The 19,043-nt window shown below is 36.5% G+C and overlaps 1 protein-coding gene across 4 annotated transcripts in view; it reads right to left on the bottom strand.

The window, feature by feature from the left end:
• Positions 1-138: 138 nt before the first annotated feature.
• The window catches only part of LYST (lysosomal trafficking regulator), an 82,857-nt gene continuing 63,952 nt past the window's right edge, over positions 139-19,043 (bottom strand). For all 4 annotated transcript variants that reach the window (XM_066994025.1, XM_066994024.1, XM_048047907.2 and 1 more), the window contains exons 37-53: positions 18,972-19,033; positions 18,519-18,574; positions 17,321-17,473; positions 16,743-16,987; positions 16,007-16,073; positions 14,597-14,753; positions 14,058-14,198; positions 13,480-13,697; positions 11,838-12,068; positions 10,538-10,727; positions 9,507-9,643; positions 8,607-8,705; positions 5,913-6,052; positions 5,539-5,636; positions 3,785-3,941; positions 3,502-3,573; positions 139-2,221 (exon numbers count right to left, since the gene is read on the bottom strand). In XM_066994025.1, the coding sequence (XP_066850126.1) occupies positions 2,083-2,221; positions 3,502-3,573; positions 3,785-3,941; positions 5,539-5,636; positions 5,913-6,052; positions 8,607-8,705; positions 9,507-9,643; positions 10,538-10,727; positions 11,838-12,068; positions 13,480-13,697; positions 14,058-14,198; positions 14,597-14,753; positions 16,007-16,073; positions 16,743-16,987; positions 17,321-17,473; positions 18,519-18,574; positions 18,972-19,033 (2,362 nt within the window). In that variant the 3' untranslated portion in view covers positions 139-2,082. The remainder of the gene's footprint in view (positions 2,222-3,501; positions 3,574-3,784; positions 3,942-5,538; positions 5,637-5,912; positions 6,053-8,606; positions 8,706-9,506; positions 9,644-10,537; positions 10,728-11,837; positions 12,069-13,479; positions 13,698-14,057; positions 14,199-14,596; positions 14,754-16,006; positions 16,074-16,742; positions 16,988-17,320; positions 17,474-18,518; positions 18,575-18,971; positions 19,034-19,043) is intronic.

The raw sequence follows: 19,043 nt of genomic DNA, 5'->3' as shown, positions 1-19,043 counted from the left end.
ACAAACAGAACTTCCCCACTTTGAGTATTTTAAAAGATGAAAGACCTGAGAACCAGCAAAAATGAAATTGGAGCAAAGCAATCAAGAGATGCCTGAAAGAAGAGGTGAAACTACGCCAAAACCATGGTTCTACCCATCTCAGTTTGATACAAAGATCTGTTTATTACCCAACAATGTGACAGTGTATACAAAGACAGTGTGGAATGTGACATTTACAGAAGTTTCAGTACATCATGCACATATACTATTGCAATGTTACTTTAATAGTTCCAGAATGTTAAGCTGAATAAATATTCCTTGCTTCCAAAAAATCTTTGATTTTTACATAAAAATATATTATATTGCACTCTTTACAAGGCCAGCAATTTTGCATATTGATTTGTAACAAGTGGAATTCTACCTTAGAAAAATAAGCCTTTGTGAGCAACACCCCAAATCAAGGAGCACGAAAGCACCCCCAAACCACGATATTTGTATTTTGTCTCTTAAATAAAGCACATCACTTCAACATGAGCCAAGAAGCTTTTCAGTCTGCATTTGGACCTTACATTAACATTTAGACAGTAAAAAACATGACTAAAGCCATCCCATACAATGCCACAACAATATATGCAGTTTAAAACTCAGTTCATACAGCCCCTTGCTTAATCGAACTACACATCAGCCTTTGTTGTCACGGACCGACAAGACTTGAAGATTTTCTGGTTTGAAAAGTTCAAATCAGGAAGTCGCAAGAATTTCTGTATAGACCATTTGGAATTTTAGAAAGAAGTGTACAGATTTCTTGTGTGCATGCTTTCCATAGTGTGACAATTTCATATACAGCATTTGGAAGGCAGGTGAACCTTTAACATAAGACAGGAGTTTGTATGGCAATAGGGGAGTATGTCGATGAGAAAGCAAAGCTATTCAGAAGAAAAATGGAACTACATTAGATTTGTGTAGCATTCTCATGTTTTCCCATTCACATGACTAGCAGGCATCATTCATGGTGTCAGTCAGGTTTAGAGGTCCTAAACATCAACTGAAACGTTAGGTTTTGATCTGGCCTAAGAAATCAAATTTGTTAAGCCTTTAACAATTGAGGCTGTTTTCCTCTCAAAAATAGCACCTAGGAATAAATAGCATATTTGCAGAGCATATCTGTATAAACTGTTCTGAATTACCTGATGCCCATGGACATGGATTTAAACATTTGGATTCATACATTTCACAGTGTATTGAAGTTCAATGACACCGGGAATAGGAACACATCTGTGCCTTCTCTAATGCCTTTTTTAGAGCTCCAGAAAATAAGCTGCGTGTGTATAGTGTATATGCAGTCTGCCACAAAATCACATAGCTTGGTGCTACAAATTTAGGGAGTTAATCCCACATGGAAAAAAAAAAAACAAAACACAATGTAACTATTGCTTCATGATGCTATGAGGTGTCTGCCCATCATTAAGACAAATATTTTGTCTGTTGTAAAGACTTATGCCATCTGAACAGAAAAGACAGCAAAAGTTACAAAGAAAGATAAATCAAAAATTTCCAACATTACAATACCATAAGATGGTGCTAAAAGCACCTACTAAGTTCTTTGCTTCTCAAAAAAGCAATTTTGAATCATCTTGGATTTTTGAGTTTTCGGTCACTTATCCCGGAGCTAACTACACCGCCATTAACTAATCAGATATACATATGCTGACATTTTAATAAATATTTACAGAACTTCACACTGCTGATATTTTACAGCATCAGAGGGAAATAAACATTACTGATTCAATTTTTGAAATACTTGTTTCCAAGAAGTGATTTAAAAAAATATTACATTTTATATTGCAGCATTTTGACTTGTAGATTAGAGCATTTATACACCACTGCTGGTATTGGAGTATACAACTAGAGCCTCCTGGTGACCTTGATAGGCTTCAAGTTTGCGCATGCACAGAATTTTACAACCGCCTCAGACTGTTCTTTTTTAAAATCTAGAGACATTCTAGAGACATTCAAACTATTTCAAAATCCAGTTAAATAAGATTCTGTAATCTATTTTGGATTTAAAGTGCATCAGAGACACGAGTTAGCAGCAAGAAGTCATCACCCAGCTGCATAGCTGCTAAGGAATGAGTAGAACATGGGTAACTTCAGGCGCTGCTGGTCCTTGCGACACCAAGCTATAACGTTTCCATCACTGTTAGCTGTGAACAAGTGATGTCCATCACAGGAAAATGTAAGGCTGGAAAACAAGAGGAAAATCTATTTTTATATCAGATTTGGCTATTCAAAATGCTAGAAGACAAAAATTAGTTACGAGAGACCCAGTGCATGCATTAACACAGTAATGTTTGCACATAGCTGGCTGCTCAGCTTTGTAACGAAACAGGCTGAACCACAGCTTCATCCAGCACTTCAACGTGCCGTATAATTTAGTACTCATTTATTTGCAGCATGAGAAGAAGTAGGCTGCCCCTTCTATCTCTGAAAGAAAGGCTTTTCAGCACAGAACAATACCCTCTGAACTTACTGGCTGACAAAAGCAAAAATTAAATCACAGCACAGGACTTGGTTCAGTTGGGCATTCCTTGAGCTATAATGGTACTGACGCCCTTCAGTCATGCCGTTGGTAATGTTAGAGAGTATGAGGGTGAGCATTCATTTTCTGTCACATGTAAGCAGAAAACTAAGTTAGTTAATAGCTCTTAAATTTTACTACCAACAAGCTTTCTGAAATATGCTTCTTAGCAGTTATTGCCATGCTGTTATTTATCAGATGGTTTTCATTTCTAGAAAATAGTGATTAGTAGTTTGGATTTTAAATGTTTCAGTAATGGTCACAACAAAAATTCTTCAAAGTGATTTGTACCACACTAACATGAACTCGATAAAGTTTTGGCAGAACCCTACAAGACCTCTGTGCAGGGTACTGTACCTCTAGGGATAAAGATTCCATCCTTTGACTGTGTTCTGAAAGCATGTTGGCATGAGAATAATTCTGCTTATATAAACCCTCCAGGGAACTCTAGTAGGCAAAATTACATAAGCACTCTAAAATGGCAGCTGCCACGCTTCTGAGTCTCCTTCACTCCTTTCTCTGTTTTCCTCCAGTATCAGAAAATGGTCAGGGGAAAATGCAGTCCTTTCATTTATTTCTGAGGGAAGAAAATACTCTTCTATTTGAGTTTGCTGACATTAAGATATTATCTCCTGATTTTTGAACAGATTCTGTGGAAAAATATTAAACTTAATAAGAAGGGTAGTATTGTTCAGCTCTCAAGGGAATCCTGCTAATTTCTATCTGCTAACAGCAGAACCTAGTTATTACTGTCATTACAAATACAGTACACTTGTGCTCATTTTGCTTTCATGAATAATTAGTAGGATTGCATGGCTCTTTTTAAACATGGGTGTTCACCTCTTGTCTTCATGTCAAATCCATTTTCAATACTGCAGGCTATTTTTCTTGGTTTTGTTTTCCAAGAAAAAAATCCATTTACTGTATATTTAAAATCTGTTTACCTTACAATAGGTTTGGCTGACTTGGAAAATGTTATTTCCCGTACTGGCTTCAAGTCCCATGTACTCCACAGTCTGAAAGAAAAATCATTTTTCCTTCACATTTATCTCTGTAATTATTTCAGTGATAAACACAATGAGTTTAGCAACTACCTAATATTATAAACTGGACAACAGCTTGTCCACCTTCTTTAAATATCATACTGATTGTTTGGCTACATGCTATCGAACCACGAACTTAAGTTATAAAGCATTTTACTGACTAAAACAAGTTTCAAATGCTTACCTTACAACTCCGTTTTCAAGCCCCCCTGCAATCACATTGACAGATACTCCTTCAGGCTGGTTAGAGAAAGCAACAGAGCAAATACTTTCCCTGCAGTGTACGTGTCCCACGAGATCACCGTTAACTGTCCAAAGTCTCAAATCACTACCCCCTCCAACTGTAAGAGAACACAGCACATCAGTATTAAGAGAGAAATCTGTACCAGAGTTAGGTCTACGCAACAGAATATTTAGCCGTATTTATAGCCACTGCAAAAACGATTCAGAAGACATCGTATCTACGGAATGCTGTACTTTAAAAATGAATTCATGTAGTATTTTGTATGACCAATGTTCATGTATTAAAAAGGAAATCATACTATCTTCTTTAAACTGCTTTCTCATACCCTGGCTTGCATTTAAGCAAAATACTTGAAATACTAAGTGCAAGTAGCTTACCTGGTTATCTGGCATGATATACATGTATGTATATATATATAGTGTGTATATATATAGGTTATATATATATAATATATATATATATATAAGTAATGATAACCCAGCTACTGCTTTGTCTTGAAAGGGATTGAAACATGTCCTTTACCAATTAAAGAATACAATATTTTCCAGCAGAAGTTGGCTTAAGAGCTACAGAAATGGATGAGTTGTAAGTCTCCATGTCAGTCTGAAACCTAAACACAATGTTTCTGAAACCCCCAGAATAATTTCCCCTTATTTTTTAATACTATAAACTGTGCTATCTTGCCTTTTTTCCCCCTTCAGATTTGGAACGGCATTAGTTTTAATTCAGTCTATGGAGACCTACAGTAAGGAAAGCTGGCTAAAAGATATGTCATTATGTAAGACCTATCTTACTCCAGGCATAACAAAGGGAACTGGCTCAAGCAAAATTAGAATTCAGTCAACGACCATTTTCCAACAATATGGATTAACAAAGTTAAGCTCTCTTCCTTCATATTCTGTACTTCTTGGATCAACAGAAGAAAATTGGCATTTCGATGGAACCTATTACCCAACCCCCACGTCAAGTTAACAGATAAAGTACACACAGGTATTCTTATAGACATCAACATAGTGTGAGGTCTCTGACTTGGCCCTGCTTGTGTTGCAGCACACAGGCAGTCTTTGAGTCACTGAGCACCCTGAATTATACTCAAAAAGATCTTAATGCCCTAGTCCAGGAACAGCACTATATGGGAAATACAATATAAAAAACCTGCTCTAAAATAAGATTAGGCAGTAAGGCAGGGGCAGAATTATTTTCTTCTGTAGGAGCCCTAATACAAATACCTACTCCACCTTTATTATAGCTGTTGTTCCTCTTTGTTATACGCTCGTTTAAAACAAAGCCAATCTGGTTGCTTCTAGCAATATGGAAACATTTAAATTAAGTGATGAACAAAAATCCTGTTACTCAGCAATGCACTGTACTCCCCTTAAGATCTGTACCTGTAACAACAAATGCCTGTAAAAATGAAAAGCAACTTCACAGAACTTAGGTCTCCCAGAAATCTGTTCAAATTTCAAGTCCTTATCAAGAGACCAAGCTGTTTGCTTCCCTAACTCTCCATTTCACTCTAACACCTGCCTAATAATTTCTGGAGAAATTCATATGCTAGTATGTAAAAAAAACAGAAAAGCACTCCTATTTGACCAAAAGCATCCTCAGATGATTAATACATACTCAACCAATATAAAAGCAAGTCTCATGATTAATCTGGTCTACAAGTTAGAAGCCTTGACTGCCAGATATACCTGAATCACAAACTGTTGCAATATCACCAGTTGTCTCACTAGCTGAAACTGCCGTCACAGGACTCTTGTGTCCAGACAGACTCTGGACGTAGCACAGCCTAAAAAAAATAGAGAGCAAAAAACCTAAAGTTCAGATTAAATCATTTTTGAAGAACCTTTTCTACATTTAAGACATTCATTTCAACAAACACTCTGCATAATGTTATTTTTCATTTTCATTCTAGAATTCCTGCATATTTCATGTAAAAAACAGTAAGTTGGCCTTCACATGAAAGATATGCATGAAATAAACTCAGTTAACATTGAAGTGTAAAGATATCAAAACGTTGGAAAACAAGTACTTAAAATGTTGCCAGTTACATATATACTCGTACCTGTTCAAATCCCATATAATGCAGGTTCCATCTTTGCTGACGCTTATCATTATACTGTACGGTTTGCACACAAACAAGCTTGTTATCTCTGCTGTGTGACCATACAGATGGACTTGTGACTCCATTTCTATTTCTGAAGGCTGAAAAAGAGCAAGATGAAACAAAATCATCAAACTAAGATTTTAATGTCTATTTTCTGAAAAGGATAAACCCTAGGGACAAGTTTAATTCTTGGGTTTCCAAAGATGATTCCCTTTTACCATGATCACTTTAGAATATTGTTATTGATTTATTACCCCCAATGTTTTTACAATGATATGCCATATGCATCAATAACATTCAACTTTTTCTTCCAGTGCTCTACTCTAAGCAAACATTTTGACGTAAGTCAGTAACTTCAAGAGAAACTCTTCTGCTGTCAACTAAACACCTTGAAATCAGCTGGTCTGCTTTGTGCAAGACTGCTGTTTTTCCATGGTAGAGAAATGACAACCTCAGTATTTCAGTATTGAGGCAGTAATTTGAAATAAAGACAGAAAATCTAGCTCTGCAGTTAATACTACTGAACAACAAACAAAAGCAGCAAGTTGACCACCAAATAAGACAACTTATTCAAATTATGTAATATGAAACAATTCAGACGTCTTGAAAACGGTGTTAGCTGAAGGAGCTGCTTAATCAGAATACTAATGCTGTAAGAAAGCCCGCTGTACAGAGATTATTCTAATCTTTGTAAAAATGAACATTTCTCTGCTATGTTTCCTTGCACATCAGAGCACATTGTAGGCCTGCTATACTTATCCTGTACCCTCAAACAAAAACAGACAAAAAACTTTAAAGTAGCGATAGACAGAAGAAAAATACACTTAACTATTTGTTTTTCTGTGCTAAAAGGGGACAATTTAAGCTGTAATGCTGCAAGAGTCACTACAGTTTAAGACATTTTTATAACGTTCAAAGTAGTATTTCCTTTTTTTTTTTTTAAACCACCTTAAAGACTAAGAAAAAAGCATATGACAACATGGAGCTATGCTTTGGATTCTGACAACATGGCTCTTCAGATTCCTATGCTGACAACAGCAATGACAATGACATGATACCCACATTATGCCTATGCATGGATCAGGGCAAAATAGTCATGTTTCAAGCACTGTGTTATAACAGACTGTTCACTTTATCACTGAACAGCTGACAAAATGCATACAGAACAGATGCTAGGAAGCACATTTGCATTCCCTGCAGCCCTGACTTGGGTAACTGACTCCACAACAGGAGCTACAAAGTTGGCATCAAGGTCAACCTGCCTGAGGCATGTAAAACTGACAATGCTGAGGAATTCAGCAAAGAGTCTCAAACAACATCTGCGCAGCTAAACAAAAAAAAATCACTTGTTTCTAGGAAATGCAGAGAACTTGATCATAAGCCTGCTACTGGAGTTTCTTTTCCGCATGTCAGATGGCGAACAGACTGAATTTCTATTTTAGTACTTTTTTTTTTTTTAATTTCCTTAGAACTGGAATACAAGTCCCAGTATAAGTTATTACAAGCTTTCTATTGTGGTGAGCAGTTAAGGTGCTTGACTTAAGATCCAACTGACTTAAGCTGGTAGGCTTCAAGTTCTACTTAAACTTTTAAAATCAAAGCCGCTGAGCTCAGGAAGCTTGAGTTGCAGATCACCAGAAATTGAAAGAAAGCCAAGGAAGCAATTGCAGTATGTTCACGTTCTTCCCAGTCTAAGCATCTGCTGTTTGCCACTGTTGCAAGTGGCAGCAGACTGGGTAGGCAGAGCAGATCATACCAAACCTCCCCCTAGCCCAGCCTAATGTAGTAATTCAAGAGCATCTATAGTACAATAATACAAACGTGTTTGCCAATACCTGTATCAAGCTAAATTTGATAAATCAGTTGGGTTGTTGCTATGGATAATCACACAGGCATGCCTGAAAATGTCTGTCAAGAATGTTACAAACTTTGTTAAAACTATGAAAACGAGTAAAAATTACTGTTAGAGAAAATCAGACAAGCTCCAAAACTCAGTCTGAATCAAAAGATGAATTTTAAGTTCTGTTTGTATTTTCATACCATGCTTATAACCACATAGTATCTAGGAGATTTCTACTAGTATCTCAGCACCTTCCACTAGCACGTTGAGGAATGTAACTTATTACTTCCCTCCACACCGCTTTTCCCCTCAGGAATATGACAAAGTGATGAGGCTTAGCAGTTAATATATACATTGTGGTGACTCTCTGGTGTAAACACCTCCTGCATTTGAAATGTTGTTTACTTTGTGGTAATGCACATTCTAGTTCCATTTAAGGTTTTGAAAGGCTGACTCTTTCACAGGAAAAAATACCCCCAAATTTAGAGAGCTTTCCATGTGCCAGAACGCTTCAACTCCAAGCCCTAGCCTGAACTGAAAGCTCTGTGTAAATCAGTTACACAACCAGATGGTGAGGGCCAACTAGAGGCTAGCAACACATGAAAACAAGAACATAAACCACACAATATGAAGAAAAAAATATTTTACTATGTCAAAGAGGAGCCTTCAAAAATAAATACTAACCAAGCACTTGATCTTTTTAGTAAAAGTCCTGAATATAACATTCCCCTTCTCTCACTTTCCCTGTTTAAAAAAGGCTGTAAGAGCTAATAGCTAAACCCTAAATATCAGCTCTGCCCAACAGAACTTACCGTATTGCTCGTGAATCTGTTCATATATGCTGTGATGACACCAGACTTACTACCTGTGAAAAGCTGACAGCTGTCTGGGACCCAAGCACAACTGGTTACCTTGGAAAGACAAAAAGCCAGAAAAAAATTAGAACAGGAACTGCTATTGTCATTATGCCATAGCACTTGGTCCAAGTGATTTCTATTGGTTATCCTAAGAAAAGCCATGTAAATACTTAAGCTAAAGAAGAAATCCAGGAGTTAAAGATATATCTGCTTTACGTCATATTTACTATTACTCCAGAAACAAAGCGGAAAATGCTGCATTGCCCTGAGTTCACAGCCAAAGAGCACAGTGAATTTTTGCAGATTTCTAGATCTACAACCACATCGACCAGAGTATTTTCAGTAAAGTCTCAAACAACATTGAAGTGAAACAGAAGTTATACAGAGTTCTTCAACAATCTTTTAGGCAATCTTTTTTTCTTTTTCCCCCAGAGGAATCAAACTATAGTGGAATTCTACTTCCAGTGAGGCGCATCTATAATTTTTCCTTGTTTTCAATTGTTCTTGGTACAGAATTTAGCTTTCATAAATTCACACCAATAATCCACAGAAGAGAAAAGCTACAAAAATCAAATGCATTCAGAAGGGATCTTTGCCTAATACATGAACACATCCAGGAACAATATCCACTGGAGCAATGAGGGACCCATGCCAATGAAAGAGAATCCAACAGACTAGAATGAAAACATTGGACAACTGCATAAAGTTGTGCTTGGATGCTATCTCCCCAAAATAAGAATTCTTGCTTGCTATAGGCTTTGCAAAAAATGAAAGCAAGAGTAATTACTGCCACATCAAGCCACTGCATAGTTAAACTAGTAATATTCAATTGAAGACCGAGAGACTGATTTTTACCTGATGGAACTGTGAACTCTGGATAAAATTTACTGGAGGTTCACTCTGCTTGCTTTTCAGTCGTAAAATGTTATCAGCATATCCCCAGCTCAGGATAGCTGACCACTGAATATCAGTGCTATGCATACTTCTCACACCTGAAGGAAGGCATATAGAATTCTGTGTCATATATGCAACCAAAGGGTTTATCACTTTGTTAGTCAATAATAAAAAATAAGGTCTGTGTTTTATTACCAGCTAGAATATAGAAAGTGATTTCAAAATAAGATGCTTTCTGCTAGTACATTACAAATGAAGACAGACTACAAATGAATACAGTGTTTTTTTCAGAGACTATGTAAACGTTCAGCATTCTCCAAAAACAGCTAGAAAGCTGAACAAAGCTTTTGAAGCAGCATTGCATCTAGTAGGAATGGAGAAAAAGGGATGTTGACAGTACTTCCCAGACAGAGAAATAATTACTACTTATTACTTCTTTGAAGAGTATTACTTTTTTCACCTGAAGCCTTCAACAGAATTTATAAATCTTTCACTAGGACATTACAAAGGAAAAAAGTCATGAGAACCTGTTTACACATTATCAATTAGAATCCCTTCAAGAAGTTTACCTGAGAGCAGCAGATCCTTCACCTCTGCTTTTTACTGCTAACTTTCCTCATTCATTACCTCTAAAACTTGTTTTTAATTATCCCTTCCATTGCCACATATTCTTTTCCTGTTTTTCAGTTCATTTTGGACTGAATCTGCTGGTAAGTTCTAAAGTTAAAGCTTCATGCTTCAGTCACCTTAATGAAAAATAACTTAATTACTGGATGCCTATAGGTAGTTTTGAAAATTACAAAGGAAATCCATCTGCCAGGAAAGATATACATGTGGAAGCTGTTCTTGGATGTAATAAATCAATTGAAATCAATCTTCAGCAAAAGACTAAATGTGGAAAATTTACTGGGGGATAGTAGCATTAGATTTACAGATATTATGGTTCTGTTTTGCATGTGTTGTGCATGTAGAGAATAATCACAAATCCATACCTTGCTCCTTGCTATATATCATCAAAAGGCAAAACTTGCGGGACAGACCACATATAGCTTTAGTTGGTAAAGCTTGCAGAGAGCCAAACCTTTCTCCATGTGGCTGGCTAAAACAGACAACAGGATCTGGAGCACTTGGGGAACCAACATATTCTCCCCACTTCAAGCCTTTTATCCATGGCAATGGACTCTAAAACAAGCACAAATATGGTTCAAATTAAAAATGTCATAAAAACTATTCAGAAAAATATTTCATTAGGAAGGGAGAAGAATCATTCATATCACATTCCCATAAACAACCACACGCCTGTCCTACACGACGTGAAAAAGTAGAGGACAAAGCAGCACAGTAAGCATTTACCTACTCTAGGTTTGCATATAGAATCCAGAATTTGTTGAAGGCATAAAACTAATACCCATTTTCTATAACCAACTTAAATTCAGGTCTATCTTACTTTATGACATAAAACAGTGAAAAATATTTTCATGGATTCGTAATATCATTTCATTCATTTTCTATATTATCTTTACAATGCAAACATGGGCAGTAACTTGCAGTTTAAGGAACAGTCACTGAAGTGTTTAGTAATAAGAACAATCTGGTGGGCACCTGATCTTTTTGGTACCAAAGGCCATCAGGTATCTTGATCAACAGAACAAGAGGATTGCTACATCTAAGTGCAAATGTACATGCAAGTCTAAATTAAATGTAAAAAAATCATAGAAACTGAAGGACAAAAAAGGTTATTGAGGATATGATAAAAAGCACTGATAAGTTAAAAAATAAGGCCTCGTAAAACCTTAGACCAGGCAAATTATAGATACTTCAGATAAAGTATTATTCTGTTGACAGTTGTTAGAAGCAGAGGTACCTCTGGAACGCCTTGTCTGTGGTAATATACCCTGCATAATTCCCAGAGAAGAACTTAAGTGTGCAGTGAGTTATTACGTGAGATAACTGGATGCTGGGATAAAGGAGGTATAGAAGGAAGAAAGCAAGAACCACATTTATTTTGGTATACTACACAAGGAGGGACAAAACTCATATATGCCAGTCTAGCCCCTCTCTGGTGAGGATGAATTGTATGCTGAGTCGTGCCTCTATGAAGCGCAAGCCTTGCCAGTGGTAGTAGGAAGGGATGAGGGAAGGGTCTGGAGAATTAAATGGATGCAATTCCAGTAATATTATTCTGAAGGTGAAAGAGTATCTATTCTCCATTACTCAACTTTAAATATTAAGGGTACAACAATTACAGTATATGAATGTTAACTGAACCATTTTGCAAACAAAATGACATACTGGATATATTATTTCTTTGGTGTGCTCTCTGGTCTCTCTGAAAGCAAACTGCACGAGTAACCCCATGGCAGCAGGAAGCTCTCCTTCCATGATGAGCCTGGATCCAGGTCTGCTAACATGTGCTGTATGGAATAGCTGGCGAGGCGTTTGCCCATACGTTTTTATCATCGTTTCAAGAGCTCTTCTCTGAACAGGATCCTCAACAGCAGAAACATCCATCCCAAAATAGGTCTAGATAGGAGAAATGAAAGGAGGGGTGAGAATGAGCTTGTCCAATATTTCTTTGCGAAAGATTTCTAAACACACATGCAAATTTAAGAGTTGGACCCATCAGTTCTTCAGCTGGACTGGAATCCATCCCATAATGGCTATCCTGAATAAGGAGCCCGAGAACAGCAACCTTTTCAGCTCTTCTTTACTGCAGATAACTACCACCTTGAGACTTATCATCTGAGCTTTTCCTACATGTATTCCACAATTAATTTCAGTCAAAGGTTTTCTTAGCAGACCTTTACTAATCTGTGTGAAAGCTGAAGAGTTGCTGATGATAAACAAAAAAGCTTTGTGTACGTCTTTACAATTAATTTATTAAAGCTCTGGTTTGAAATGGGAGGGAGGAAGAATCTCTATATTCCAGAGAAGTGGGAATTCTTCTCTACTTTTCTTTCTTCATAATTAACCATGTCTCTAATTGAGTACCACATCCTTTTCATCAGTTGCACTGACAAATGCCTTCACTGCTCATTTGAAAAAAGTGAATGCATTTACACAAGTTTAATGTTTTAAGTTGCAGAAAATAACTAAATCAGTACTTAAGCACAAGAAAGGAAAGGGAAGCAAAGCATTTGGATGGGTACTTAGAAAGTAAAAGCCACCACTACCAAACATGACTGCTGTTAGCTCCTCCAACAACTATGGAACACATAGAAAGCGCATATCCACTTGAAACCAGGACTGCTGGGCTGACCAAGCCTTGTGATAGTAATGATTGAAGCTAATGACTGAAGCTTAAAAAATATATATATTTAAATCTGAGATGTCAGTGTCATAGTAAGTCAGTGATGACACTCTGGAAGACTTCATGTTAATGAAGACTTATTTGACTCTTCTGAAATTTAACTTACTGGAAGAGAAATGCTTATTAGGCAAAAAAAAGATTTTATATATATATAGTCTATTATATATATATAAATCTTGTTTTTATATATATATATAAATAAAAGGGAAGAATACAAATACTGAGCACAAGAGAAAATGAACTATTTTAATCTTACCAGAACCTGCAGCAGAGTCTGCCTAAATTTAAGGCTTCTTTTCTATGAGAAGGAATTAGACCCTACAAACAGCTACAAACACCAAGCCTGTATACCACGGCAAACAACTAACTTTTGAGAAGGTGTAAGGTGTAAACCCCGTACCTGATCATTCCTTATACCCATCTCTAGGCAAGAAAGATAAATTCACACACTAGTTCCTGGGATCTTCTCAGTTCTGCTTAAAGCCTTTTCTTATTCTTTAACATTTTGTAAGCAAGTGAACTTGCTCCATGCTGGACGTTCTCCACGCAAGTTAGACTGAACTTTTCCCCCATTAAGTTACTAAGTACAATGAACAAACATGCAGCTTGATAATAAATACTTACTGCAGGATGAAAGACATTAATGGCCTGAACAGAGGCTTTGCCTTTTTGTTTATAACCAAACACCAAGTCAATCCAGTGACAGATTGTCTGGGAAACATGATCAGACTCCAGAGCCTGACGATGGATCAAGATGAACAGACGAGGGTCATTACGAGCCCAAGGTGGAAGATTAACATGGTTAACTCTGTCACCATTTTGACGTACTCCAAAATCAAAACCTAGAAGCATGGGAGTAAATGTTCCAACATTTTAGTTTATAGTGAGTTCAAAGGAGGGTTTTTATGAAGGCTAACTATTAAGCACAGTTATTGCTAATCAGCCAAGCAGCACCCTTACTCAATCCCCTCACACACATTCAATCAGATAAATGGGAAACACTCCTTTGCAGCTTGGAAAGAGTTTAAGAAATTTCCCTACATAACAGCTTTTGTAGCATAACCTATAAATTCATGCCAGATTTCTCCCACATATCTACTACTTAGCATATTCAATCATGGGATATGAGTGTTCTCAGTTTCAACCCAGACTCAACCCTCTGGCTGTTTCGGGTATATATTTTTGGTATCCTCATAGTATACCTTCTCTGTTAACTAGAAAGTCTGGAAGGTAGAAAAATTCTGGGATAAGTTCCTTTACATCAGTCATCGATTCATAAGAAGAGAGGCGCCACGTTGTATTGGTAGAGTGAAAAGTTCTGTCTGGGATGTCAAAACTTTGATCTGTAAGGAAATCCAAACCAAATTTTAACATCAACGATGGACATAAAAACACCTGCACATCCACAACTTCAAGAAGTTTACTGCTCTGGAATTAGCTGAGAACATTTAGAATTTGTCCACCTTGATTACTAAGTGTAAAACAAGGACTGGAAGTCAAATATGGTATATGTTTAGAATAAAAAGCTGAGCTAAAGTATAAATAAATATGATATACAGCTCTATCCTCTAGCTTGATAATTTCAGAATAGGTCTATTGTGTAAGCACATCAGATTTAATTTTAGTGATCTCAGCTATTTGGAATTGATACTATGCTAAACAAGAGTTACATACAGATTTCCTGGGTTGCTGAGACAAGATTCAGATGCGAAAGACAAGTGAAAGCAAAAAGTAATCTTACCTTGATATGCTAAAAACATCTTAGTAAAAGGCGGCAGCCTCACTAGGAAATGAAGCACAGTTCCACTGTTGGAATAATGAGATCCATAGTGATATGGTTGGACAGGGGGCATTGGATCATCCTCCCGTGCTCCTTTACGGTACTCTTCTTCCAAGTACTAGAAAAGTAGTGGGGAAAAATATCAGAAACCTCCTACTTAAACTTCAACACAGACAGCTTGCTTTTATCATCAAGTCTAATTGCTGAGATCACTTAGTATTTCAACACTTCAGCTCCTCAAAAACCTGAGATATGCCCAACACCATCACTTTTTTATAGAAGACTTCCACCATCAACACCTACTACAGTAAACAACTTTTCTGAAGTAACCATTCAGTTTTACCACCTACCATTCAAATAGTATTCCAGCAATTGTTCTGAATGCCCATTCAAAGTAAGTCACTGTCTTCTAAGAAAAACCTTGTAAATTTTATTCGCAGTTCAACTCCATTTTGCAGGTATTTAACTGGACTCTTAACTTATAGAAAAGACAGGCAGTTTGGCACTTTACAGAAGCCATGAAAATGCTGTGCTAACACTAGAAAAATAAGGGACAATCCTATTCCCTGCATTCTAGTAACAAAAGTAAAATCTTGCCTACTTTGTTTAGGAATAACACGAACTTTTAGAGGAACAATACATTTACAAGTGCTTTAGAATCAAATAGACTGTGTCCAGAGACATGTGACCACTTTTACAATACAGCTAGGGATCAAAGTCTCGAGTTAGTTTAACTGACTTGCTGTCTGTTATTACTTTTGCATTTTTTTCCCTTTTATAACACTACAGAGAAATTGTACAGTCTTTTCAATATTGCAAATACTGTTTTTTTTTCCCATGTAAATAATATCATAGACCATTTCAAAAGACATAAGTTTTAAGGTTCAGATACAAATGCTTTCCAGCCCCAGCAGTTTATTTCCTACACCCTTAAAAAGGCAGAAAAACAAAAAACTCTAAAGAGCATAATAATCTTAACAGTCCAAGTTAAAATAGTGGAGTACTTGAGGGAAAATAGTTTTTCAGTTATCTAACAAAAACATTAGCCACAAGTTTAATTGAAACCATGTCAGTGAAAAAGCAATAATACATCTTCCTGATCTTTAGAGATCTTTAAATATGTATGTTCAGGTGTAAGACCATACTAATTTAACCTCCTAAGCAGTACCACATGGAAAGAATAAATTGATTTATGACATCAGGTACAGGAACAATCACAGGTTCCAAACAAAAAAAAAAATCTGAGGAAAGATAACACACTGGAGATGACAATTCCATAAACAAAATACTGTGTGTCCTCTTATCGTTACATATTTTTAAAAGCCTCCGTATTTATACATAGGAAAGACAAAAAGCAGGTATCTTAGTTACCTTGTAAGTATCTACGTAACGATCCTCTTTTTCTTTGGACTGCACAGCTATTGGTTTGACCAGATTTCTGTAACAGAAGTAGCACCCATATCTTGTCATTTTATAAATGATCTTTGATTCACACCATTTAATGCATCATTACGAATATGGAAAAAATCACACAAAGGACAAGCAAAACAGCATTTTATAAGAGTTCAGAAAATAAAACGGACACTTCCAGTTAGTGCTATGAAGGCAAACTTCACAGGCTGCCCATAGCATACTAACAGGCTAGCAAGTGCACTCAAAGTACCTCTGTCAAATCAGAAGCATTTAAAAGCAAAGACTTTGTGCATGAATGTCAAAAGCAGCTTAACAGGAATTTATTATGGTGGGACAATTCATATGGATCTATTTACAGTTAAGGCAATATTATTTTGTAATTGGCCAATTTTTTATGGTATTATTTTCTTCTGTTTGATTTTTTGCTATTTGGCCTGGTAGTCTTTAGTCATAAATTTAAACATATGGCTTTTATTTAAAATCAATGAACTATCATTATCACTTTACAACAGTAGGTAAGTCCAATCTATGACATCCTGTGAATATATACTCACACCACTAGGTATTTTATTTAAATATCCTTGAACAGTTGCATTCATGTATATGCAAGACTTAATACAATGAAGTTAAATAGCTACACTGAATAGTCAGTTTGAGTATTTGGAAATAACCAGTTCCAAACATTTCATATTACCTATATACTGATGGATCATTTAGGTCCAGTGTTTCATTGGTGTAGTCAGAAAGTATAAAGGGAAATACTGGATATTGCATGAGATCATTGAAGGAACGTCCCGCATGTTTGTTTAAATGAGTCAGGTACTCAAAGTTAGTAATCTGTCCTGTGCACCACAGGTGGGTCAAAGCAGTAATGTTTCCATACTCCAAAAGATTAGGCAAATTGTTAGTTAAGATGTTGTGGTACACATCATCACGGACCTAGAAGAAAAATACCATAGATTTAATCATATAGTTTTAAAAGCTTCAAAAAAAACAAAGCTTAGTAAGTTTCTCACAAATTCCCAGAGATCTATTATAACAGAGTAATGTTTAGCATTACTAAGATTTCTTTAACATCTTAATACAAAGATGTGTTTTACACCATGATTTTGTCTGTCTAGAAGCATAGCTAAGCAGAGTTTTTTCCAAAGATATTAAGCAGAATTTATTATTAGTTCATGCAACAGATCTCCTTAAAAACTAATACATGAACATGTTATGAAGGCACGGCAAAATTCTTTGATGTATTATTATGCATTGGTGCCACGTTACCTTTGTATTATCAAAAGCCAAGAGTAAAGTTCTGCCATTTGTTAGAAATATTTCCACAGCATTGTCTCTTAGCTGCCACCAGCGCTTATGAACTTCCTTAATTTCCTCATAGGTCCAAGAAAATGATGCTGGTTCAGTTTCTCCATGAAAACTCTGAGGAAGATGCAATTGAAAAGTTAACCTAAAAAGTAGGTTTTCCAAACAAGCAACTTTTCTTCAGTGAGACCAGTTTATAACCATAGAGCATATCATAAAGCAAACTTGGAAAATTTTGCTGTGATGCTTTAAGACATTCTTGTGACTTTTTTCATAGATTTTTCCCATCCTCCCCTCTCCTCAAGGCAATCACGTATACTTCTCACAGCCACATCAGTACCCTATCCAGCACTCCAGACCAAATATACTTTCACTAGCACCTAAACTAACATATTGGACAGCCAGAGTGAGCAAAGCTTTGCCATGAATCCCAGTTCTGCCAGTTCTACAAAGAACAAAGCAGTAAAACAGCAAAACAGCTGGTAGCATCTTAAACCACAGGAGTTGTGTTTAGTGAATGCAAGGAGGAGCTCCCTGAAAATACTGTAGGACTTTCAGTAGCATAACCCCTAGCTCAATAATTTTCTTAAATGCCTGTTGGACATACAAAGTTGAATTAGGTAATACATCAGAGCCTTTGTATATCAGAAAGATAAAGTCAGCTTCTATTTCCTGCATAAAACATTTTTTTCTTATATAGGATAAGGGGGAGGGGGATCAAGATTAGAACATCCTATGTAATGAAAAATTCAGGTAACAGATACTGTATTCAGGTAACAGACGGTGTAAGAATACAGCACAATTCATACATTTGGTAGTCTCTATACATCACAGTGATCCAGCTTCCATTAAGTTATTTCAGATGCAGGCTAGAGCAAGTTCTGTACATTTAGCGTAATGGACAGAAGTTGCAAAAGACTCCCAATCCACAATTTCCTCCCCAGCCCCAAGTTGCTGGATTTCCTCTTCCCTGTTTTCTGCTACTATCACTGACACCGCAGCCAGGCACAACAGGAACACTGAACCCAAACTAATCAGTTTCACTGGTCTTGTCCATAGACACATAACTCTAGCACTCAGCAATCTCAGTGACAGTAGACGAAAGCTAGTCACTGTCACAGTTTGGAAAAGTTAAGTATGGACAGCGTGCTCTAATACTTACAGTATGTTCAATCGTGTCTGAAGCATTGTCCTCAACAAAATACATGCCACATTTCCCTGCAGGAAGAAATAGTTGCAAAAAGGTATCATGATATTACCATTTGTATACCGCACCTTAATTCATACAAACATTTAGCATCTAGGTGTTAAGAAAACTAAGAACAGTACCTGGACAAGACAGTACTTGGCTGACATGGAGCTTATTCCACAACTTTTGGCAAGTACCATGCAACTTTAAAACTAACTACAATCCAAACACCACTCATGCAAATGCCAAAACTGATCTATAAAATATATTATACATGACAAGTCAATCAACAGTTTGGTTACTTAGCAGTAACATTCCTCATAACATATTCAAGAACAAAAATGTTCTTTAAAAATTCAGCCAAGTACACACACACAGCAGAAATCGTAGACATGGATATTTATGAGAACCGGGAGTTCTACTTACCTAGCAACAGTTCACCAGCAGTCTCTCTAGAAGGTGCTACACTGATGCATCTTCGATTAACTCTGAAAGAAT

The sequence above is a fragment of the Anser cygnoides genome, chromosome 3 (assembly GCF_040182565.1).
Source record: "Anser cygnoides isolate HZ-2024a breed goose chromosome 3, Taihu_goose_T2T_genome, whole genome shotgun sequence".
NCBI classification, from domain to species: domain Eukaryota; kingdom Metazoa; phylum Chordata; class Aves; order Anseriformes; family Anatidae; genus Anser; species Anser cygnoides.
The sequence above is the reverse complement of the archived record's forward strand: the minus strand, read 5'-3'. Positions and strand labels throughout refer to the sequence as shown.